The 25,891-nt window shown below is 36.9% G+C and overlaps 1 protein-coding gene across 1 annotated transcript in view; it reads left to right on the forward strand.

The window, feature by feature from the left end:
- PREX2 (phosphatidylinositol-3,4,5-trisphosphate dependent Rac exchange factor 2) overlaps positions 1–25,891 on the forward strand; it is a 142,057-nt gene that overhangs the window by 67,928 nt on the left and 48,238 nt on the right. The window contains exons 27-34 of the mRNA XM_026076953.1: positions 828–922; positions 2,770–2,852; positions 3,193–3,283; positions 4,952–5,080; positions 13,045–13,086; positions 16,206–16,423; positions 19,278–19,380; positions 21,638–21,781. Of these exons, the coding sequence (XP_025932738.1) occupies positions 828–922; positions 2,770–2,852; positions 3,193–3,283; positions 4,952–5,080; positions 13,045–13,086; positions 16,206–16,423; positions 19,278–19,380; positions 21,638–21,781 (905 nt within the window). The remainder of the gene's footprint in view (positions 1–827; positions 923–2,769; positions 2,853–3,192; positions 3,284–4,951; positions 5,081–13,044; positions 13,087–16,205; positions 16,424–19,277; positions 19,381–21,637; positions 21,782–25,891) is intronic.

Consider the following 25,891-nt stretch of genomic DNA (forward strand, 5'->3'; position numbering starts at 1 on the left):
TTATGCTGTAGAAGTAGTTATGTTGTCCATCTATTTTCTGTACAGAATAATCTATTTTTGAGAGAAAAGATGAGGTGAATGAGTGTAATATCTACAGCAGCAAAAATAGAAATATTCATACCCTAAGATTAGCTCCTCCTCACCTGTTCTTTTCTCCATACGCATTTTAACCCTCAAATCTCCTTACTAAACCAATGTGGGCGAAATTTTGTATGTGTGAAAATTTGCAGTGAAGTCACAGATGTGAATATCTATACATCTCTTACACAGCGAACAGTCGGAAGAGATGGGACCATAAGCTATATTTTGGCTGCCAGGGCAAAATAGTTTGGGGGGCTGTTTTTTTGCTACTGAAGTGGATCAAGTCTCTTCTAAAGTTGTTATGAACTCTAGTTAGCAAGTCATAAACCAGAAGACTGTGATTTGTATTAGGAGTATGTGTATTAGGAAGACTAGGACTGCAGAATTTAAATGTGGTGTTATTAAAACATTTGAGGCCATAACTTCAAAAACTGTTATGTGTGTAAGAAAAGTTGGTTGTTTTGCACTGAAAATGTATATTTTCAGTCTGCGAGTACCTGTTCACATACAAAGTGAAGGGAAACAATTGAATCATCTATTTTGGGAGTCTGATCCTCTGAGTCAAACCAGGACTGCAAATTATATGATAGCCTAAATTTAATTGCTGATAAAGAATTATAAGGACCATCTCATCATTAAAATAAAAAGGCAGAATAGAAAAGAATTTCCAAAGCTTTGATACAGAACCTGTGTTAAAGAACATGACTTTATGTCTCTCTCTTTTTTTTTTTTTTTTTTTTCCCAAGTGACTGCAATAGCAACAGGAACTCCATTGCCTCATTCACCAGCATTTGTAGCAGTCAGTGCAGTTCATACTTTCACAGTGATGAAATGGATTCAGGTATGTTTAGAAAAGTCAGCTATAATCTGTCATCAGTTCCTTTTATTCTGTTTTATTCTTTTCAGTTGCCCAGCAGTTTCACTGTTTTTGTTTTAAAAGTGCCTTGTCCCTGGTAATAGAAGTGTATCATTTTGTTTCTGCTTAGCTAGTGCTGCATTTAAGAGTCCCTCTATGAAAGAGAGCCAACATTCCAGAACGTCTGTAAATAGGCTGAATTAGTTAGAGCTCTTGGAGAAGGTCTGGTTTTAACCACTTTCATGCCTTGACCTTGAGAATGCATTATATGGCACAGAGTAAGGAGCTTTTTAGGTAAGTATGGAATGCTCTCCCAGACAGCACCAGGATGCAGGATACATTTGTGTATATTTGTAGGAAGGAATGTGAGACCGTATGGAAGCACATTCTTGTTTATGCCATGACAAATTGAATTTAAATAAATGCAGCTGCTAATAGAAATGAGATGGGATTTAACTGCGTGTAGTACAAGGTCATGTACTTGGGGACTATTAATAATAAAAATATTTGTTCTAAGCTGAGAGTTTATCATTTGGGAATGACTTACGAAAAGAAAGAACTGGGCATATTTGTTGAATATGAGCCACCACTGAGACAGCCTTAGAGAAGGAAAATTTTACCCCTGGTTGTATCAGGAGAGGTATTTCGACTGAGATAGTAAAATATTAATGACACTATATAAGACAGCTGAGAAACCATGTGAATTATGCAGTTCTAGTCAGTCTAGTCTCGAAAATTCTATTTTCAAGAAATGATGCATGTAGAATGGAGCAGATACACAGGAAAATGGTGAAGATGAAGAACCATTAATAGATGAGGAGATTTAAAGCCTTTATCTTCAACATGGGATACAAATGAGATGGTATGTCCTTGTGCAGCATCATGCTGAGGTACCAGCTGAGGTGTCTAGAACAATATATCTGTGCTAGCCGAGCCCAGCTACAGTGTTTAAGTTAATAAATACTGCCACTCAGTTAAACTCCCACTCTCTTAATGACTTAATTTTCTTCTAGTTCCAAAGCTGACCTGATTAACTCCAGATCAGGACTCTTCTGCACTGTGCTCCCCATCTGTTAAAATAAAAAGCCTGAGAAGGGTTATAACTACTGGCTGTAAGGACATCTGAGGGAGCTAAAAAAACATGGAGAGAAAAGCGCTATTTAAGTGTCTCACTGACATAAGAAAAATGAGTCCAGACTGACCCCAAATACATTTGGATTAAAAATTATCAAGTGGCTGCTTGTTACCTATCACTGCAACAGCAAAGTGGAAGAAAAGTTTTAAGCTCAAATTTGGTCAGCTTGTAAAAGAGTTCAGGTGATGTGGTTGTCTGAGAGAGCAAGTGAATGAAGTCAGTGACATAAGAGAGCTCCTCTCCTTTGTGCTGTCTTATGAAATGGTTCTCTATATGCTACTTACAGCTTCATATCAGATACAGCATTTGGATGCTGTATTTTTGTTAAAGTACTGAAACGTCAGTCCCTGTTAAAAAGTTATGGTGAATGTTTACAGATTTAGACTACTTAGCTATCTAGTCTGGTGGTTAGGTTGCTATCCAGCACAAAAGAATCCTGTACTGTTTCTCTACAAATTGTTTCTGTATTTTATCCAGTGACTCTTCAATGCAAAATACATAGGGAGAACAGTTGCATGCCATAGGATTCTGGATAATATTTTACCAGGCCTTTGTTTCTGTGCCTACAGCCGTAGTGGATATATTCCATGAAAGCCTATGTGTCAGTGTTTGTGCACAGCAGATTATCCAAGCTGTAAAGATTCTGGAAAATACACCGAAACTTCTAAACAATTTTTAATTTTAAAATATTTTTCAGGTGATGAGCTTCCCATAAGTGTTCGAATCTCTCACGATAAACAGGACAAGCTCCATAGCTGTTTGGAGCATCTTTTTGGTCAAGTATGAGATTATTTTTCTTAGATTTAATACTAATGTCCATGTATGAGCTAATATATCTATAGCAAATACTTCTTTTTCTTTTTACTTTTGCTGTCCACTGTTTCCTTGGATGGTATGTACTTATTCCTTGTCCTTCTGTTCTCTGTAAATGGTTCAAAACTACTGAATTAAACAAGATTTAGATTTAGTCTAACATTCTCTAGTCTTGAGTTTTAACTACAGCCACTAGGTAAGAAGGAATCCAAAGCTGCTTTTTCACTAGTCCCTATTTCTTAAAGAAAGAATTTCTAATCATTGCTGTAAAGAGAACATTGTGCTCACAGAGCTTTGATCCCCACAGGTAGATTCAATTGTCAATCTTCTGAAAGGACCAGCTGTGGTGAGGGCCTTTGAACAGACAAAATACTTTACACCAGGTCGAGGCCTGCAAGGTAACATTTAAACCTATCTATCACAGGCAAAAGGTGGCTCACAGGGAGAAAGGGCATATGGATATGGCTGTATACTCTTTAAGCTGGGTGTTAAAGAACTGATTTTGATTATTGTCACATTCTGCCATAATTGCTCTTTGAAATTTTTGTTAAGTAGATCTTAGTAGTTTTAGCTGAAAACTTTTTTCTTACACATTCATTGCACGATGTATATAAATATTTCAGGTTTCTTGGAAAGTCAGCTTTAAATCATAGACTGAACTGACCATAGAATTGCTGAGGTTTTGAAGCAAGAAGCAGGTTTTATGTATTGCAGGAGTTTTTACTTCATTTTTGTCTCAACTATTGAAGTAATTTCTAATTTATTTAATTACTGCCATATTTGTAGTATTTTTGCAGATATTTTATTTGTGAAGCTGTTTCATAAATCATTTGCAAATGTAAGTTTATATTCATAGTAATATTGATACCAATTAAAAACTTATAAGTATTATTGACTGTTATAAAAAAAAATCCTACATGTAATTTCAGATATTCTGCTAACAGTTATCTAGTTGCTTAAGTAAGAATATCTATCACCAGGGACTTATTTATACATAAGATTATGATGAAAAGTGACAGGGACTTCTTTTAGTGAACTGAGTTAAAAAAATAAAAATTCAGTGGGAGAATAAATGTTGTATGGTTAATATGTATAATTGTACAGTGGGTTTAGTGGACCCTGCATATGCCTTTTGGCAAAGAAAACTAATGAAGGTCTGCCTTCTGGCCATCTATAAGCTTTTGTAAATAGGCAAAATACTATTGAAGCAAATAGTGCATAATTATTGTACACCAATTATCTTGCCTTACAAAATCTCATGTACTTCCCCCTCAAGGAGTTTGCGTGGAAGCCAGCATAGCCTCCTCTTCCCCCCCCCCCCCTTTTCCTGTTTTGGGACCAAGATAATGGGAATGAATATAGAGCATGAGTGTTTCTCATTGTTTCAGATTGAATACCTGGCAGTCTCCTACAACAAAATGTATCCTTGTAGTGAATGTTCAGTTAGGCACAAGATATGGACAAGCCTTTATTCACAGTCTTAACTGTCTTCATGTACAAGGAACACTTTCAATGATTTGAGGGATAGACTAAGTTGAAAAGCAGTAAGCAATTTTGTATTAAGATTATTTTTCTGAGTTTTTTGTTGAAGCTTATTCTCTACTGCAAGTTGGACTTGCACATTAATTGAACTGTCCCTGTCTAAACTGTTTTTTCTTTAAATAATTCTATAGTGAATTAAATTATATAAAAAGCTTATAGGTAGCAACGATCAAGATACAATTTCAAAAGATCATCAATACCTTTAGGATTGGATTAATTTTTCCTACATTTGCCTCTAACAGGTCTAGCTTCCCTCTCACTAACTGGAGACAGGCACCTTCTATCTTATGTTCTAATTCAGAGAGAATCGTGTTTGGGAACGCTACTGTCTCTCTCCTTTGACTAAGTAGGGAGCTTAGATGACTACATTAGACCTGTCACCCTCATTTTAAGACAAATAGAGTCAGAAAAGATGACACCTCCTTGATGTGTGAAAACATTTAGGAAGAAATAATATCTTACTTTGGCTTTCTCACAGGGCTTAAACAGAGAGTTTTTTTTTTTTTTTTTTTTTCTTTGCTTAGAGTTTCAGCAGGAAATGGAACCAAAGCTTAGCTGTCCAAAGAGGCTACGACTGCACATTAAGCAAGACCCTTGGAACCTTCCCAGCAGTGTCCGAAGTCTTGCCCAGAATATCAGAAAATTTGTGGAAGGTTAGTAGGGAGAACATGACCATAAGTAAACACTTAGTTTATGATAGAGAGCTGGGGGAAGCGAAAGTGAAGGATACAACAGCTTTGTGTTGCTGCTAGGCAAGGTTTGCAAAACACCATGCAGTCTATGGGAAACACCTGAATTTGAGGACATCTTTGTGGTCTTAGTAACAAGTTTACTGGAGCATATCTCAGTTGTCTGGTGTTCACCTTATTGACTTCAAATGCAGAAGAGAAAATTGTCTCTTCTGACAAGTGAAAACAGATGAGTAGCTAGAACCATACACTCTGCTGGATTATTTCAGTTGCTGCTGAAGTCCAGGGAGCTTGACTGATCTGTCACAAAACTTCATGAGACTGGTGCATCAAAATGGGGCTTTCTTTGAAATTAGACTCCCTTTCTTCCTACCATCTTATATTGAAAGAGGAAGACTGCAGCACTTTTTGCTTTCATCTGTCATTGATTTGGGATAATTCCCTGTCTCCGTCTTCTGCAATGAAGCCAACCCACTTCCATTGTTTTTCACTCACTTACTCCATCACAGCTGATCTCATGATTCCTTCATCTACTCTGCCTCCTTCCCACCACCACCTAAGAGTGACCCAGTACTCTCTTCCTCTTCACTGCTGGGTGACAATGTGAGCTGATGTTTTCTACCCTGTTCCCTGGCTTTATAAGAAAGTAAACAGGATTTCCTCTCCAGAAAATCTTACCTGTAGCTTCCGCCTTGTTTCTTATGCTGTTTGACAGAGAAACAGAAATAATGAGCAAAATGATTTTTATAAAACTGCTCAGTACTGCAGTATGAGTCTTTGCGTGGGAACAAAAAGTTGTGTCAATTGTAGTTTTAAGTGATTTGTGTGTATGTTTACCTTCTTTCATTTTGTTGGCTAATTTCCATGATGCTCCATAAAGAAACTGCTAAATTTCAGATCAGTGGAAAAGAACTTTGTGATAAGTTTTATTAAGATAAAACTCCAAGAACTCACCAGCCAAAACAAACAAACTCCTCCCTCTGTGACTTTCGGTATTTCTTGTTTCAGATACAATCATATTTTCAGACCCTGGGTTAGAAAATTATAATAACAAACACAAAAATCTCTCTTATTTTTGGAGTTGATCACAGTGGGTAGACTCTCCAGATCTAAGAATACCTATTTTAGTTTAGTGATGGTTGTCACTGAGTGAAAACCAAAAATTTTTGAATCCTTTTTTCTAAAAGTCCAACTCTGACCTAAACCTATATATTATAGGTTTCAAGTATATTCAAGTATTAATCATTTCTTTCACAGTTAGGAAAGAATGAAAATGTGTCTCTTTAGTGGTCCTTTATACCCCTTTAATAGCCCTCTGAAGCTTAACAGGCCATTTTTGCATACCTTGTGTGCCATAAATAGCATTAATAGACTTACCCCATTTGAACATTGGTTTTATACTCTCATATTGAGCTCAAGTCATTCAAATAAATTTTGTTTTAAATCCACCACAAAATATCATAGGAGAGTTCAGCAAGTTCCAAATGATCTGCTGCCTCTCTGTAATACAAAACTTCTCTTGTTACAGTACTGCTATAATGTAGTGGTGATATTTATTGGAAGGGATCCTGACGTTTACTGAACAATAAAACTGCTGACATTTTCTAATGTTTTGGAAATTAAGATAATGAAAAGTTTTTCTCTTGTTAATAAATTATATTAACTGAGTCTATTGCAGCTGTCATGCTTGCAAAAGATGTCACGGTTTAGAGATCTGAATATTAAAATGTGTTAATCTTGTGCTGTTCAAGAACAGCAACACAATCTCCTTTGCCCTCCTTCATCACTGGGTCTCCAGCTTTATCTGGAGCAACAGTTCTGCCAAATTTAAATATTCTTGGCACTCTCTATCCATCCATGGCGTCTGACCATTTGTCAGAGATTTCCAACCACTGCTTTCTGTGCTATCTACTTAATCAAATATGCAGCTTTAGATGTAAAATTCTCATCTGAGGCTACTTCTTCCCCATTGTCAGTCTTTATAGCTTTTTTTTCTATTGTAGTTTTTACTTCAATTTGATTTCCCTTCCAGTACTCTGGAGGATCATGATCCAAATCATCATTGCAATTTTGATCTGTCTGTGTGATGAAGGAGTTGGCGTGATGTAAAGGATACTTGAAAGCCAAGGTTTTTGTGGATTCCCAGGCCCAAATAATGTGAAACAGAACCAGGAGAAGGGAATTGAAGAACTGCTTCTCAAGCCTTAGTTTACAAGGCATGTCTGGAACAGGTATATCTAATTCAGTACTGAAAAGATTCAAGGCAGAAATGGCCCCCTCAGGCAACTTTGGGAGATGGCTGTGACAGGCTTAGGCCTAAATTAAACTTGAGACACAACCAGCAGCTGGATCTAACTGAAATCAGATGAGCACAAAGCAAGCGGGGCTAAAAATGCTTTAGTGCTTGAACTTTCCCTTCAGAGCTGCATTTCTTGTGTTCTCCTTTCTACTTTTGCCCTATATATTGTCTCCACAAATGGTCAGGGTACCTAGAAGAAGACCTAGTACTGTTCTGAGCTCTTTCTGGCTGACAGCCTGACACAAGGTACAGCAGTTGACATCCCTCTTTTCCCTGTCTAATTTACCAGATTCAGAAGAAACAGTCAAATTAGTGGCCATTTTCTGCTTATTTGGGCTGATGACTCTTAGAGCATGTTGTACAAAGTCTTGGGATTTTCAAAGCCTTTTGAAGTAAACATGAAGATTCTTCTAAGTAAAAAGTCAGTATTTTCATATTTGAGGAAAGGAGATATTTTTGTCTCTTATATTAGGAAGAAGAAGCAGGCAAAGGAGACCACAGATACAACTTTGGTCACCACGTAAAAAAGTTTTTTGTTGTAAATAAAACCTCCAGTAGTTCTAAACATGCTTAACCATTATTGATGAATGCTTAAGTCAATTCAGTAAATGTATCTCCTTAGTGAAAACTGACTCATTTTTATTTTCATAGAAATCTCACCGGCTATTGTAATTTCTTATTGTTCTGTTGCCTAGTAGTATATATGGTAAAAAATTAGACTGATTACTGATTTAAAGCAGACGGAGACCTGGGAGCCCCACAGAAATAACACATTTAATTCCTAGATCTTAAGTGTTTTTAAATGTACTTTGTTTAATAAGTATGAAGAAATGGGAAAGCTCAAAATGCCTTGAGAATGATCATTTTGGTTTGACAGGGTTTTTTTTAATTATTATTGGAATTGGGAGAACAATAAAACATGTCATGAAGGTTCAAACAGAATTTTAAAAAAAGGAACCCTCTTTAGACAGTAAACTAAAACATATGTGGAGGTTGCTTTGTCTCATTTACATTTACCGTTCCATGTCATTAGAGAAGGAAAAGTCCACTATGATTACAGTAAAAGTCAGCCCTAAAAGGCTAATCAAGTTGATAGAGGTGTCTCTGATGAAATAATATACAAATCCTGGGAAGATTTATCTGGAGCTAAATAGTTAAACAAAAGATGAAAGTTATTTTTTGGAGTGACGGGGCCTACTAAATTGTTAAATCAAGAGAGAAAAAAACAAGTTGTTGGCAGAGACAGATCTTTGAAGATGGACTGCTTGATTTTGTTGCAGGAGAGAGCAGGAATTCAGAAGTCACCAAATAGAAAAAGAATAATGTAGCTACCAGATTTTGGATGTACATGAGAATATGTAACATGAAAATTGGAAAGCATGGGGAGAAAAGTTGAGGGATGACTAGAGTAGGAACCAGAATAATCAGCAATAAGGATGGAAAAAAGGGACCCTTCAGAAGAAAAACAAAAACATGATGATGGCCATCATACTGACAAGTTGTATGCAACTGGGAGTGGAGGATGAAGTAGACTATAATGCTACGTCCGAGTTCTGAAATGACAGTGGTATGTTCTAGAGGTAAAAAGGAGAGAGGTGTGAGGAGAGCAAAGAAGAAAACAAATTTCTATAGTTTTTTTCCAAAGGGGGAAAAAAATGGTAAGATGTTTGGTCAAAAAAAGAGGAGTTTTAGAGCAAGTCAAATTTCTGGACAGCTTTTGGATATTGATGACTTTATGTGACTGCATGAGGAAGTACAGTTGTTTTGCTAGCACAATTATGTTAAGTTTAAAGAGGTAATATTATATAATTGATAAAATCAACATGTGTTTTAATTTAGGTTAGTGGTAAAGAGTGAAGGAGCCTTTCAGTCAGTAAGGCCATAAAAATATATTTCAACATAATAAAAATGCACCTCAAGTCTTATTATTATTAAAAAAAAAAAAGAAAAGAAAAAAGGAGTAAATGAGAAAAATGTTTAAGATGAAAAAAACTTGAAGTCATTTTGCATTATAGATCATATCTGATCTAAAGAGAAATTGCTAGTGGGTTATTCTATTCTGTACAACATGTAGCAAGAAGGGGTGAAAATTTCCATAGCATTTGGAATTTGTTGAAAAATGAATGACTGACAGAAACCATGTAAGGTTCTTTTCTAACCCCAGATAAATCACTACTGATACAAATAACTTAAAATACTCTCTTGCCTAGGGATGTGTTTTGAAATGGAGAAGACTGTTGTAGCAAGGATAAAGGAGAGCTGCGTTCTCCTGTAATTTTCCAATAACCAGGAGATCATTATTTATAGATACTTCAAATACTTTTGAAATTAGAAATCCAACAAATTTCATTTAAAATGAGCTGCAAGTAATAGCCTCAATGTTTCTGAATTCTTCAGGTAAAAGAACCCCAAAATTCCCATATTGTATCTTCAGTTACTAAGCCAAATGTTCAGACTCCAAGAACCCAAGGTACTAATTTCTAGGTATCTATTAATCTAAGTTTTCTTTTAAATGACAGAAAGCTAAGGCAAAGACTTATCATCAGACAATTTTCATGAGTAATCTCTAATTTTGTGTGTTTTGTTCTTCACAGTATTTGAGATACTGTGGATCTGAGTTTCAGAGTATAGAGCACTGCCAGTTCCTTTTGCAGTGTGTATATGGCATGGTTGAAGATCAGGACTGAAGGTTTTATTCTTTTTTAAGCTTAGTCACCAAATGTTAGTGACCACCTTGGGGGAAGATTCTGGCTTTTTATAAGTATGTTCAAGTATATGCAAAATCCAAACTGTACTGTTGATACAGTCAACTCTAATGTCACTTCCATCATCTGAGATGTAGATATTGTTTCATAGTTCAAACCTATTATATTAGGTTTAGCAGAAGGCAACATATTACCAAATTGTCCTATTGTCCATATAACCCAAACTGGTTCTGCTGGTCTGTTGAATGGGGCTTGGAACAGGAGAGCAGAGAATATTGGGTGTATGAAGGAAAGAGCGGAAAGATGTGAAATTATGTGAAGTAGTGGTGTCTTCTTATAGCTGTTACTGTAGAATAAGTGATGTGCTGGAAGTTTGCCACTCTTTAAGATTATAGTGGCTTTTTAATCTGCCTGTCCTTAGAGTTTAGGTTTTAAAGTACCTGGTTAGTGACTAGCTGCCACCAAAATGAACAGCTGTGTCTCCTTCTAACCTGACCCCAGATGCGTGTGTTCCTTTCCTTTCTTTTGTGCTGGCACTAACCTTGTCTAAATCTATGGTAAGCCAGTTCAGAGAACTGAGCTGGTTAAAAGTGCAAAACATGTCACTTCTTGTGGAGTTAGTTTACTTTGCAGTAGTCAGTCTTGACCTATAGACAAGCTTATTGAGAGCTGCATAGGACTCTGAAGAAGGAGCATCCTGAAAGCTCCCCAAAATTTAAACATAGACTTATTTAAACAAGAGGTGCCAAGATAGGAACAAAGAGACAAGGCAAAGGACACCATTGCTAATGGGTATGATTATTCAGACATCTAAATTACCTGGTGGTGGACGGTGTGCTCAACAGGCTTACTGTTTCATTTGTGTAAGGGTTTTTGCTGAGTAGACCATAACCATAGAGGGATGGAGAGTCAAAGGAATATATCTTACTATTCTAGCTGTAAGATAGTCTAGTCTTGAATTTGACTTGACAATTCTAAGGACTTCTGTATTTCGGTAAGCTAATAAATATATTTGTAATTTTTGGAACAGCTGCCTGGTTCTTGTGATTATTTTAGGCTGCATTATATATTCATTAAGATAAGTCTTGTTCTAAAGTCAGCGTGGCTTTGCTGATAGTCACAGAATCAGTGAGTCCTGTGTAGGTTGGAAGGAGCCTCCAGAAGTCATCTAGTCCAACCTCTTGCTCAAAGCAGGTATGGTTAGAATAGGTTGCTCAGGCCTTGCCCAGTTGAGTTTTGAGTAACTCCAAAATACAGCAGTTCCACAGCCTTTCTGGGCAATTTGTTCCAGTGTTTTACCACCCATGTTAAAAATTATTTTCCTTATATCTGGTTGAAATTTTCTGTGTTCCAGCCTGTCTGTTGCAGCACCTTCTTCTACTGTACATCTCTAAGAAGAGTCTGGCTCTGTTTTTCCACCATCCTTCCATGAGGGAGTCGTGGACAGCAGTAAGATCTTCCCTGAGCCTTCTCTTTTTAAGGCTGAACAAGCACAACTCTCTTGGTCTTCCCTCATAGGGCATGTGCTTCAGTCCCCTGGCCATCTTCAAAGGGCTCTACTGGTCTCATTCCAGTATGTCACTCTTTCTTACACTGGGGAGTCCAAAGCTGGGCACAGTACTCCAGAGTACTCTGATACCAAACAGAGGGGAAGAATTACTTCCCTCAACCTGCTGGCTAATGCAGCCAGGATGCAGACACCTTCAAGTTGCAAGGGTGCACTGCTGGCTCCAACTTGACCACCAGGAGCCCCAAGACTTTTCTACAAGGCTGCTTTCTATCCAGCCAGTGCCCACCCTCTACTGTTGCAAGGAGTTATTTCATCCAAGATAGAAGACTTTGCACTTGCCTGTGTTGAACTTCTTCAGGTTCCTGTCCTGTCCTATCAAAATCCCTGTTAATAGTAGGTCCTCTCCAGCCTATTGACTACTTCCCCTACCCCCAGTTTGGTGTTGTCCCTGGTAAAAGAGACAAACAGAAAGGTACAGTAAAGCAAAGAACCAATCTTTGAGTCAAAGAAAGCTTGAGGTATTTTTAAAAGCTACCCTGAATTACATGGAAAAGTTATTCACAGGAACTGTATAAAGGCTTGGTGTCCTGATTTAAAAAAAAAAAAAAAAAAGTGTCATTCTGTCCATACAAGCAGTGTAGTAGTAAGCAAGGGTTTTGTTTTGCATGCTGCTTTGGAAATTGTTTTTACTACTCGGGTGAATGAAATAACTATTACATGAAAAGGTCCTTTCCTGTAAACTTCAAGAAGAAAAAAACAAAGAGAAAATATGGGGGTTATTTTGCATGTGTCATACTGCTTTTATTAAAGCACTTTAAAGAGCTACAAAACCAAGCTTTTGTCAGTCTAAATTAAGATGTTTGCTAACTCTGTACTACTTTAGTTCATCAATTGTTAAGTGAAACCAAATGTTTGTTCAAGAAAATAAAATTCCGAAGACCGAGAATAAAGTGAAAATGCAGTTGTATTTTTCCTAGATGTTGTGATATACGTTAACATGAGGATAATTTGGTTTAAGTATGAAGCAGAAAAAAAAAGAATTGGAGTGGTCGTGGGGAAATCAGTGAAAATAGGCCTTGTTTTTCAAAGTTTTAAGACTAGGATTCTTCATATGTGAGTTAGCACTGGCCACCTGGTACAGAGGTGCTCTGAGATAGCAGCTGCTTCTTCGTAGTTCTTTTCTCAGGGTTGGTGCTTTTGATTATTACCAATTTTATCCAGTTACATGTAAAATTATGTGAAATGGAGACTCATTACTGTTTTGTAAGTATAAATCAGGAGAGACTACCCAAGAAGTTGGAGTTAAGCTGATGCAAAATGAGAAACTGAAAATGAGTTATGATGACACTGAAATGTGTTATGTTGGTGATATCCTTTTTACTATGTTCTCAATATGTCTTCTCTTTTCTTTAAGAGGTGAAGGCACGGATACTCTTGGCACTTCTTGAGTATACAGGTAATTTTGATTACAGGCAGCCTTCAACTTGTTTATTTTGGGAGAGGGGAAGTGAACTTTTGGGGGGGTTTAGCTATGTTTAGCTGACGAATAACTGAACTTGTGCATAACATTTCTGCTGTCTTTTTGGTTTTGAGCCCTTCCCTATTTATTATCTTTTTTTTCTCTTTATTCCCATATATTTCCAGACTTGCATTATTCTTCTAACCAATATCTTTCCTTCAATCCTTTTCATTTTATCTAAGACAATATAATGTAATCCAGAATATTTTTTAAAAGTCACTGCTTTCTGGAAGGGGCCCGGGTATCCTGTGTATTACTCCATCACCTCATGCAGCATATGGCTTTAACTATACAAAATGTGCTGTGCATTTGCAAAGTAAGTAGCAGTAAATATTCAGTATTTAGAAAATAATGCTTATGGCAGAAGATTCTCTACAGCTTTTGCAGATGCATAAGTGCCCAAGTAAGCGGTCACGTTTGACTCTAAAAGCTGATTAATGTAACCATTGACCACCATATGAATGTACATGACTTTGTTAGGACACATCACAACATTGTATAAAGGAAAGCATAACGTTTCTTTCTTGTCAGGTTTATTCTAGTTATTCTAAGAGTTATTAGTAATTCTTCAGAGGTTTTAAAATAAGAGATGACCCAACAAAATACCCCAGGCATGGTTGTTTTTTTTTTTTTTTTTTAAGGCTGACTTTCCTATTTATATGGCTAGCCTAGGTTCATAAATTCTGTAATTTATTTTGTATAAAATCTTTTTGTAAAAAGATCACAAATTGCTCTTGTATTCAGGATCTCATGTTCAAGTAGTATTAGATGAGATCTGGAAATGAGGTGTTAGGGATGCTAGAGAGCTGCTTCAGAAGCAGGCAAGACAGAGGAGCGTACCATGAGCCAGATGCTGTTAGAAAAATAGAGGTAAAATTGAGCAAAGTGAGGTGAGAGAATGTGTCAGGCTCAAATCCCTGAGCACTGCTATGATGTTGGAAAGATTTTTTTGACCATGGAGAACCCAGTGCGATTTTTGAAGATGGCAGCATTTTTAAAGGTAAAAAATCTGTAAATACTGGATTCTACAGAATTTGAGATTGGAGAAAGAGGTTAATTTCAATGATCAAAATAAAAAACAATGAGTCGCAGTGTAGAAGTAGTGGTGATTACACCATCTGTGGAAAATATTCTCAAGATCCTGAAGAGTATGCTTAGAGAGGTTGGCAGATGGGATCAAAGTGATGACAAAAATGTGGTCAGAATTACTAATAGTTGAAGAAAAACTGAAAGTAGAGTTCAGAAGGAAAAAGGACGGAGTGGAGTTGCTTTAAAAAGTACTTGCAGTCCAAGAGAAGGATATATTTTAAAGTCAGTATTAATTTTGTGAGTACAGAATTATTTCTATTGACTTATCCAGTTATCTACAGTCTTGTCAGCTCCATACAAAAGATAGAAAGGGAGCTAAGCCTCTTGCAGGCAAAGGAATCTAAAAGAAAAGACAAAAATTTTAGGTTTTGGAAAGATCTTGATATCCTCTAATCTTCCCCTCTGCTCTGAAAAAGATTAAATCTACCTCTACCATCTGTGATTTACATTTGCCTAACAGCTCATAATGACGAAAATACTTGAAGACCTTCAGCAATGGGGAGAAGGAGGAAGTGTTGAATATTAAACATCATAGTTCTGTGCTTTACTGAGAATAGAAAAGGACCTTTGTTTCATCCTAATGAAACCAGTTTTCCTTTGCCCTTTGCTCTCACTGGTACTAGTGAGAAATACCTGCAACTTCAATGTATCAGAAAAAAATCTGTTAACAGCCTTTTTGACATATATATTTCTACCTAAGAGAGCACAAAATGGTAAAAATTCATGCTTTTTATTTTTTGAGAATTAAAAGGGTCAGAGCAATAAAATTAGGAGCTGGATTTTGAACTCATTTTAATGCGAGGACATTAGTGTTGTGGTGGTTTACTTTTGGTTGTTTCAAGTGCGCATCCTCTTATTCTGTGGGAAACAAATGCCTGCAGATGTACCCAGTTCCTTTATCAGCCTTCAGAGCCCTCATGTTATGAAAAGACATGCTTGTAGCTAATTAACTAATTACTCATTAAGCATTGATGCACTAGATTCTGTGTGCTAATGAAAGAGCAAACAATCAAGGAGTCTTGGTGACACCCCCTTAAGGATGAGTTTTGAAGGAAGATCTACTACTAGCCAGATTCTGGTTCTCAGCCTGCTTAGCAGGCTGTTTCTCCAAGGAACTGAATGTCCCAGGACCTTCAGTTACCTGTTCGCTGTTTTCTTCTGTTTCCCTTTTCTAACTCTGTTGACTTTTAGCTAATCATATGCCTGTGCCCTTCAGAATAAATGGATAGGTTACCTAGTCCTTGGTCAATCTATTTTCAATCAGCTGCTAATGGTTCCATTGTCTTCTACCTCTGGACCCGTCTTGGACTTTCCTGACTCCATAAACCTCTGCTGCTCCCTGTATATGTGGTGCTGCTCTGTGCTTATTTTATATATTTCATATTATATTTATATTTAGATAGATTGTGTTTGGTTAGCAACACTCCCATGTTCCTTGTCTGCAGTTTACACCAAGCAGTCCTCACCAGCTCTGCCCACCTGGCAGGGTGGTATAGAGCTGACCAGGTGACCTAGTCATATTAAAAGCTTCTGACTATTCTTGCTTTCCTGTGGAAGGTAAATGTTTTTGTGCCTAGCTGGTTCTTGCAGTACAGCAAAGAGATCTAACTCACATCCATCACCTTTTAACATCAAAAGTACACAGAATTGATGGCAAGTACATTAAAATTAACAGTATAAACATGCATGTTTATGAAGAAGTACTTTAAATTTCAGATTTTAAATGCATTTCTATATATTTTTAAAATTTATATGATAGCATTTTAATGTGGAAAATTCCACAGTTTTGTTTGTGGAGTGCTACTTACTGGGAATAACATTAGGCTGTAAATGTGTAATTTACTTTGTCTAGAAAACAAGTCATTTAAATGTAAAGAAAAAAAGAATCCATTCCAGTTACTTGGCTGTTAATTAATCTTCTGCTCCATCTCTGCTTTGCTTTTCATCTTTTGTTTTACCCATTGCAGATAGCGAGATACAACTGAGGCGAGACATGGTCTTCTGTCAGAGTCTCGTGGCCACAGTCTGTGCTTTTTCAGAGCAGCTAATGGTGGCCTTAAGTCAGATGTTTGACAACAACAAAGAATATGAAATGGAGACTCTGGAGGCCAGCAGAAGGTGGTTGGAACAGATTGCTAATGCAGGTGTTCTCCTTCATTTCCAGTCACTGCTGTCACCCAACCTGGTAAGAATCCTAATGTGGCAATTACAATAGCCCATATTTGTTCCCTAAATAGGGGTAGTGTTAAACAGTTTGTTATGAATAGATATGAACTTTCTGTATCCTTTGTGTTTACCCTGTTACTTAATTAGCTGCTATTTGGGAAGTTTGTAATTCAGATAATTACAGATATGGGAAACGGATACATTATCAACAAACACAGTATTATATTCATTTTGAGTTAGCAGATACTGAGTTTAGTCTAGATTTGCCACAGCTGTCATAATTGTTCCCTAAGAATGAGTGTCATATTACATGATCGCTAGAGTTTGTTTGCAATAAGCAGCACTATAAGATAAATAAAATACCTGTTTTTTATTCTTTTATCAAAAAAATCTATGTGTCTCTAGTAACTAGATATGCTAGTCTGTTTTGCTTCTTTCAGAGCAAATCCTTGTAGTCTGACAGGGTAATTGGAGATCTGCTGTTTCCTCACAAGATTTGACAAAGTCTTGGCTTAAAAAAACAATAAAAAAAGGGATATGATTTTATACTCCTCTAATCCCCCGCTATCCAAAGAGCTTCTTCAGCTATTTAAGCTGCTTCTTGTACCAAATTGGTTCCTGCTAACCTGAAAAACTGCAAAGCAGTCTGCACAGTCTGCTCTGTGGCAGTCTTCTCTACCTCTTGAGTTATTCGGTGAAAATAACTGATTTTGTGCATTTGGCACATGGTTTTCTCATACTAGTGTTTCTTCCTACCATTAAGCTTTTAAGTCATTTAATACCGTGGCTGTCTACATATTGTTTAATTGACTAAGCTTTGACATGGGAAACATCACAAACTAATGACTGAATCATACATCTTATTGTATGAATGTTCAAACAAAAGACAGGCAATATTCCTAGTATCAGCAGCCTTCTTTCCCTGCCTCTTCTGTCTCAGCAGCCAATTGCTGACAAGTCTTCCTGATAAACTTTTAAGGCAGAAGAGATCAATAAAACTAAAAATATTTCTAAATTAAGTATCATATAAAATATTATTCTGTGGTATTATTGCAGAGCATTGACTGAGCTCATGTGAGCAGCTGACTCACAGGCTGCTGAGGTAGCTACCTAGGCTTGTGTGGGACAGGATGTTACAGGACAAGATGGTGTGCAGCTTAAAAACAGCTGAAGTCAGTGCCTGTGAGAAACAGGAGGGCTGTTCATCTGCATGAGAAGTATGTGAAAAAGACACAGTCAGGGAAGCTACTGCTCATGTCTTGAGATTTGGATGCTTTTTATAATCATGAACATGAGCATGTCCTGGTGTTGGTGCTCTTGGAGTTCAAGAGTAGATTTGACTGGTGCCTCTCTTTGTTTTGCCATGTATTAGTTGTAATGTTATCACAAAGTAACTGTTGTCTGGAGAATATTGCATACTTCTGCTTTTTTCTTTCAAGTTTTTAGAGACTTCCTTTGTAATGAAAATCCATGTCACTTAGCTATTTTCATTTAATATGACACCATCAGTATGCATTGTTGAATTTAAAGTACAATTAACTTTGAGTTCTGTAGATATATTTGCACAGGAGTTCTGAATTACTTCAGTGATAACCCTTCTCAACTAAGGGAAAAGTATTTAAAGGCAACTTTTTCAATACCTCCTCAGCACCATTTTGGTTACAAATGATCCATGTTATTTTAAACAAGGGCATTTGAAGGAAATTGAACTCATTATGGCCAGAGTTTAATAAAGAATGAGCAGTTCTGCAAAGATTTCCCATGTTACTGAATAGTTTTCAGACTATTCTGCTGATAAAACACTGCCCTATCCCTAGAGACTTGATAAATTGAACCAGGAGACAAAATATTTCAGGCAGAGTTGCTTTTTCAGAAATACGAGGGAGAATACTATTTCACTGTACAGATTGGGGAAAATCACATTTTTTCCCCTTCTGTAATTCAGCAAGCTGTAGGTTATTCTCATTTTATAGGCAGCTAGTTTATTATTTTTTGCCTTCCTACTGTTTCAGTTCTTAAATGGGGAAAAATACATGCTTCAGACTTGCATTTGGCTCTTCCTAGCTTAATGTATTAGGGGAGGGCTGTATGGAATACAGTTACTTTAAGTGATTATTGATTTCTGCTATAATTGTTCTGCATATTTAACTCAAGATAACTATATTTGTAGATGAGTATTCCTTTTTTTTTTTCTTTTTTTCTTTTTTTTTTTTAAGATTCAGTAAAGTGTCCTGAGAAGTTAATAGTTTACTTCCTGAAGTTTTTATGATAAATTAGGCTGGATTGCCCATCTCTTTGGTTTTACACAAAGGGAACCATATGGGCAAATCAGAACATTGGCATTTCTGCTGCTTGGTTTGTGTCTACAGTTTTGTAGATGTAGATGCAGATCACTCTGATCTGCACTACTTTTGAGCTACTGGTTCAATTATTGATGCTTGGAATGGACATGATGAACTCCAGTCTGTTTATGAATGAAATGCTGAAGCACTGGCATTTCTAAAAAATTTGCTAAAAGGATGAATTTTTGTTTTTCAAATTTCCCCTGTGTTAGTTCACAAGCTAGACTTGGTATCAAAGACAAGCTGCTTAAGTCTAGTATCTTACATTAAGAAAAATTACACTATTATTTGATTAAAAGCCCCAAGAAGTCATGGTAACTATAAATTACTTATTAAATTACTATGTGAAATGATAACATTCACTTTAATAATCTTGGACTAGTAGTAAAAGGACAAGTGGAAAACCAATAGAAACAAATGTATTTTGGTTATGTAGGAGTTAAGTTATACACTGCATCAGTGAAATATTGTGCAACATTCCGTAGTTTTTTTTTATATCCTGCTCTCTCGTGATTTGTTGCCTTTTTTTAGGCTGATGAGCAAGCCATGCTAGAAGATACATTGGTTGCACTGTTTGACTTGGAAAAAGTTACTTTTTACTTCAGACAATCAGAGCCAGAACCACTAGTTGCAAGTGAGTAATTAAAATTAATATCTTAATTTTACTCCTCAGAAACATGCTATAGATTTTTAATGTTTTCTTCTCATAACATTACCTCCCACAGGTTATATCCTAGTCTGGAAATGATACATAATTTGGGGTTATGGAATATTAGTAGATCTTTAGCTCTCCTAATATCCCTAGATTTCCTAATATACAGCTAACGCAGAATCATTATCTGGCAACTTTGTAGCCTCAGAGGGAAAAAGTGTTTTAATGAAGTTTCAACTGGGAGTATGTGACTGCATCAGGGAAGTCCCTGGAATATCTAGCTGTTATTGAAGAGTCATGTGTAAAACAACTTGAAGGCCTTATTAGAGAAATGGTGCTGAGATGAGATGGAGAAGCATTAAAACTATATGCATTTTAATGTCACTCTTCCTTTCTGAAACATAAAGAAGTTCTTGGAATAGTTTAGAAAGAGGCAAATGCTATTAGGATAGCTTTAAATTGTGCAAGCTGCTTCCTCTGAGACCTGGTAGTGGAGACAATCAGAGACATGTTAAACCTTTCATCCCAGTGCTTAGCCTAATCTCAGAAAGGGACTGTCTTCACAGTCTGGTGTTCATACCCTTTATTCATTTTCAGCCACTGCTTTTTTATGAGTTTTTGGCCAGTGGAGATTTTCCTGCAGTGAGTTTTGTATAGTGAGCAAGAATCCCCACGTTTTTTCCTAAGTCTCATAGCTCCCCTGGGAATGGAGCAAAGCGTGTCTGATTAACATCAAACTTTTTTAGAACAATTCCCTTGCTGGACTGAGACCACACATGAGAGAACTTCTGCAATAAGTAAAACTGGAAGAAAAAAAGCTCCTCCAACTACCAGTGAGAGGTTGCCTATGCTCCTAAGAATTCAGCAGCATGCCCTACCCTTAAGGTGCTGGCAGGGTTGTCACTGCAGGGCTGGTAGTGAGGTAGGAACTGGCCTATATAAGGCCATTTTTACTTGTGTATAGGTCAAGTAAGGCCTCTCTTCATTTTAAATGTTTTTGTTTTAGAAAGAAGCCCTGCCAAACCAGGTAACAATACAGAACTGGAGTTTCAGGAGGATTTCCTAATGGGGAGCTAATTATATGCCTAATTATATACCTCCCATCTGATGTGTCTGTGTTAAAATAGAGATAAATGGAAATCCCATGTGCTCTAGAATTTCCATAAACTCTGCTTTTCCTTTAGTTTAAGAGCTGCCACCACAATCATCCAGATTGCGTGGTTCCAGAAGACAAGCAGCTTTCACTGGCAAATTTGTTTTTTCCATTTATGGTTCTGTATGATCAATATAAGCAAAAATATGTGAAAAGTACTCCTTTGACATCTTTTCTTTTTATATACAAAATAATTCATGCACACATTGTAAAAACTATATCATAATATTATTAATACAAATCACTGGATTTTATTGTTACTACTTTTGACTCTGAGACTCATTTATGTAAAAGATGCTTAAACAGGAAATACACACAAAGCTTAAATTGAATTAGACTGGCTTCTCTTCCTCTGAGAGATTTAGCTAAACAGAACATTTTCATCAACTTTTGCTAATTGTCATTACATGTTAATCACCTTGCATAATACACAAAATGTATGCTGGAAAATCATTGTAATTGCAAAATGATACTGCTAGTTGCACTGGACTCTAAGCCAACTGATGTATTATGGTATTCAGCCTGTCAAGTGTGATGAACTGTGCTCTTATAATTTTATATATATTCTATAACAATACATTTGTTTCCTGAGCTGAGTCCCAATTTTAATAATAAATGCTGCCAGCTACTGTATATTTATTTTTGCCCTATGCCAGACAAATGTGGGGAGATATTTACTCTGTGGAGAGGACAGTAGTATATATCACACTGGCCTTATACGTCATGCACATGACAAGGGCATATGAAGCTACCCTCCCAGTGGTTTGAAACCATGCACTGTACATAGATGTTTCTTCAGTTTTATTGGGAAATAAAATTAGGACATTGCCAGACTACACTACCTGTTTAGTATTTTTGCAGCAGTTGGTGCTTTATGCTGTTTTTCTACTCCCTGAAAATGAGTAAGCCAGAAGTGATCACAGCAACACTGAGTGTAACGTAAAATAGTCCATATATTAGTTTTATGCCTGCAGTGTTTGCATGGTATCTGTGTTAATCTGACTATGTGAATTTTAGGTGTAACAGTTTCTGGAAAAGGAAATAGCATTGCTTTTAATGAAATTTTAACATCTACTGTATTCTTAGATGTTCCAATCACATACCAAGCAGAAGGAAGCCGGCAAACCCTGAAGGTTTACTTCTACCTTGATACTTACCATTTTGAACAGCTTCCTCAAAGGTTAAAGAGTGGAGGAGGATTTAAAATTCACCCAGTACTTTTTTCACAAGGTAATCTGATTTGTTTCCCATTCTTTCAAATAACACTTAAATCTCAGTAGAAACCTTATTACTCACTCTGTTTAATTTCTTCTTAACTTTAAGGGCATAGTGCTCATATTTAAATATGCTGTTTAACTTGGATTTCTAATGCCAATTTTGAATTAACATGGGAATTTAAGAAATACAGAATTTTTTAAATGAAATATAGAGGTATGGGTATATATTTCTAAGTTTATACCTGTTATATGATCCTGACACCAAAGAATAAATGCTCTTCATTATTGTTTTGTTCTGTGTGCATGTTAGTGGACAGATGTCAGTCCTTGAAACTCACTTTTAAAGGTATTTTGCGTTCCAAATAATGTAGTATTAACTCCTTCTCTACCCCTTTTCTAGTTACTTCAAATATAAGGACTGGGAATTCTGTCTCTTTAAAATGTTATGAAGATTTAAATAACTTTTTCAGGCTCTTGTAGTTATGAAACTGCAAACATTACCAAAGTGATGACTGGCACTGATGCTCAGACTGTTCATAAATTGCAGGCAGCCTGCATTAGCTGCAGTGTCATTATAGTCATCAGGAACATGGAGTTTGATTCACTGAAATGGTGAATGCCTCCTGCAAGGTGCAGATTGCCTTGAGCCGCCTTTGATTTCGGAGGGAGCTGACAGTACTCAGTATCTTGCAGTGAGTTTCCAGTGTCTGCATGGAATAGGCAGAAGTCAGACATACAAATGAAGATTTTGAGGAGGATTTGATCTATGCTGCGTAAGTAGGATGTAAAAGGAAATAGTGAAAAATAAGAAGAAGAAATAGCATAACTTGAAGCACATGATTTTTTAAAATAAAATGGCCAAAGTCTGAATTTAAATATACTATTAAAGACAGACTTCAATGGATTTTTCTTTTGAAAAGATTGAGTTCAGCCATAGGGGAAAATGAGAGCACTGAGCAGCAGACATATTTCAGTAGAGAAGACAACAATAAAAGCACATGAAAGAGAACAGAAAATACCTTGGTTCAAATGAAATCTTGAAACACTTGTTGTTTAGATCCTCTTGGGGAGGAGTGGAGCATTCAGTGTGCTGCAGAATTTATTCTGCAGAATTTGTTTTTTCTTTCTGTTTCCAGAGGCCCCAAATATTTGACTCTTGGGATGAGCATCTCTGTAGTGAGCTAAAGGAAAGGGCAAAGATTAAAGTTGCTTCTTTTTAATAATTTTCAACAATTTAAAAGTTCTTTATCTTCTTGCTTTATCATATCAAATTTCTTTACTTTCAAGGATCCCTCTTAAAAATAATCCATTAGACCCCAAGAATAAGAAGTCCTGGATAAGAAGTTAAAATCCTAGTATTTAATTTCCTTCTTTTCTTTTTTTCCTCGTTAATGAGTGAATATTATACTTATACTTCATTCCTCCAAGATTATACTTCATTCCTCCAAGATTTGGATGAGCTGCCATCAAACTAACTCAGTAGATCCCCTTCTTTAACTGAAGTTTATTAGTTCCGAAGAGAGAAAACTTCTGTAAGTGCTACCATTCCTCTCTGAGCTGACTCCTTGCTTTCCAATTTAACAGAGCTAAGCTGTTTCCTGCCTAAAAATACAATGGTTTATGATGTTTTTAAATAGAAGACTTAGAAGTTCATGTTTTTGGAGTAGTTTGTCAAAGTCACAAGTCAGTGCAGGTCTACTGCTACTACTTATATTTCTGTGTTACTCTATTCTGTGTAGTGTGTTGTCCTTTACAGGTGATCCTACAGTATACTCATGCTGTCATGTTCTGAATAGCTCCATGCTTAAAATTAAACACGTCTATATATTTGCAGGATTGGAATTGTACACATTTTTTACAGTTTTGAAATCTTTACCTAGTCTATCTTATGTATCCTTCCACTTGTAAAAACAGATTTGTACAACCATTTGCTTAAAGGTATGTGTTCAAAAGGACACTCATTTGCAGGATCAGGGCCTTAGAATGACAGGATGTTGCTATTGGCATTCAGACTTCTGCTTTTCTTACATTAGAATTGAGATCTCGGCAATAAATAAATTTTTAATTAAAAAGTCCTTTATTTAAAATTCAGTGTATTTAATATTACTATTTAGCTTCTTAATGAATCCATACATGTTTTTTATTTTTTTCATAGAATCATAGAATAATTTGGATTGGAAGGGACCTCAGGAGGTCTGTAGTCCAACCTCCTGCTCAAAGCAGGGTCATCTGTGAGATCAGACCATGTTACTCAGGGCTTTATCCAGTAGGGTCTTGAAACCCCCCAAGGGTGGAGACTGCATAACCTCTGGGGCTTCATGGTGAAAAAGCTTTTTCCTTATATCTGGTTGGAAACCCTCTTGATCCAATTTATGTCCATTGTCTCTTGCCCTGTTACCGTTTACCATTACCAGCCCGGCTCTGTCGTCTTCTTGATCTCCTGGTAGTTACTGGCAAGTGGCTATTAGGTTCCTCCAAAGCCATCTCTTCTGCAGGCTGAACAAGCCCAAGTTCCTCAGCCTTTCCTCATAGGGCATGTGATCCAGTCCCTGACCATCTTCACGGCTCTCTAATAAACTTGCTTCAGACGATCAATGTCTTTCTTCTACTGTGGGGCCCCAAACTGGACACAGTATTCTAGATGCTGTTTAACATGTGCTGAGCAAAGGGGAATAATCACTTCCCTCAATCTACTGGCTATGCTGCTGCTGATCCAGCCCAGGATGCTGTTGGCCTTCTTGGCTGTCAGGGCACACTGCAGGCTCATGTTCAGCTCAGTGTATAACATGACCCCCAGGTCCTTCTCAGCAAAGCTGCTCCGCAGCCATTCCATCCCCAGCCTGTACTGGTGCCAGGGGTTCTTCCTTCCCAGGTAACGGACTTGGCATTTGTCCTTCTTGAGTTTCATAATGCTCCTGTCAATCCATTCCTCCAGCTTGTCTAGGTCCCTCTGAATGGTGGCCCTGCTCTTGTGTGTATCCGCTGCTTCCCCAAATTTGGTGTGAGCTGCAAACTAGACAAGAGTGCACTCTGTTACCTCCTCCAGGTCATTGATAAAGATATTGAACAGTACAGGACCCGGTATAGTTCCCTGTGGTGTTTTACTTGTAACAAGTCTCTAGGTAGAGCATGTCTCATGAACTAGCATCGTCTGAGCCTGCCCATCCTTCCAGTTTTTTCCCATCCAGTTGTCCACATGTCTAGACTATAACATCCTAACTTGGATTCAAAAATAATGTGGAAGACATGTTTCAGTTTGAATGGAAGTTTTCCTTATGAAAGAATTTTTCAATATATAGGGCAGAAATACATTATGCCCTTCAAAAAAGGGGAGAGCCAAATCACGTTCTGGGATTCTGTGCTAGGGCCGACAAGCAAGAGCCCTGTGGCCCCATAGTGCCTGTGGAGGCAGAATGGCATGCTCCAGTCTGTCCCCACAGATGACTGAGTTGGGCGTGATCTCATTGGATAACCCTGGATTTAAGCCAGCAAAATAAGCAGTACAGATAATCAACTGTGTGTTTGTGCTAACCTGGTATTATAAATGGAGTCCAGTGGATTTCTTTGTGGGCTCTCTGGTGTGACCTAGCACCAAGGAAGTTAGGAAGCAAGTCTGATCATTGAAACTTCATGTTTTTTATACAGAAGCAGAATTACAAACTTTGAAAGCACAGAAGGGAAGTGCAATTTGCATGTTCTTTCACAACCAATGAATTATTTATTAATTGGTCATATTAAGCAGTACAAGCAGAATTAATATTCTATGTGCAGCTGAAGGTTTAAGACTGCAGCATGTTTCCATCAGAACTCTGCTTATTGCTTGTATTTTCTGATACAGTGATAAATTCTTAGACTGTGCATGTATTATAAAAAATGGCTATATTCCTAATTTTAAAATCTTTTTGCTCCTTTTTGAAAAAACTATTTCACCAACATCCTGTTTCCAACTTATAATAAGGTTAATCTCGTAACAACCTCTGATTATGTGAAGATCTTGATTTTTAAGGTCCAAATTTTCATGAGATCTTTCAAAGACTAGGTGTGGCTTGGGTAAAGAAAAGGTTTAGCATCCTTCAGTATTTAAATTAAATTTAAGTTTAATTATTTTAATTATTAATAATTT

The sequence above is a fragment of the Apteryx rowi genome, unplaced genomic scaffold, assembly GCF_003343035.1.
Source record: "Apteryx rowi isolate R43461 unplaced genomic scaffold, aptRow1 scaffold_444, whole genome shotgun sequence".
Lineage (NCBI taxonomy): Eukaryota > Metazoa > Chordata > Aves > Apterygiformes > Apterygidae > Apteryx > Apteryx rowi.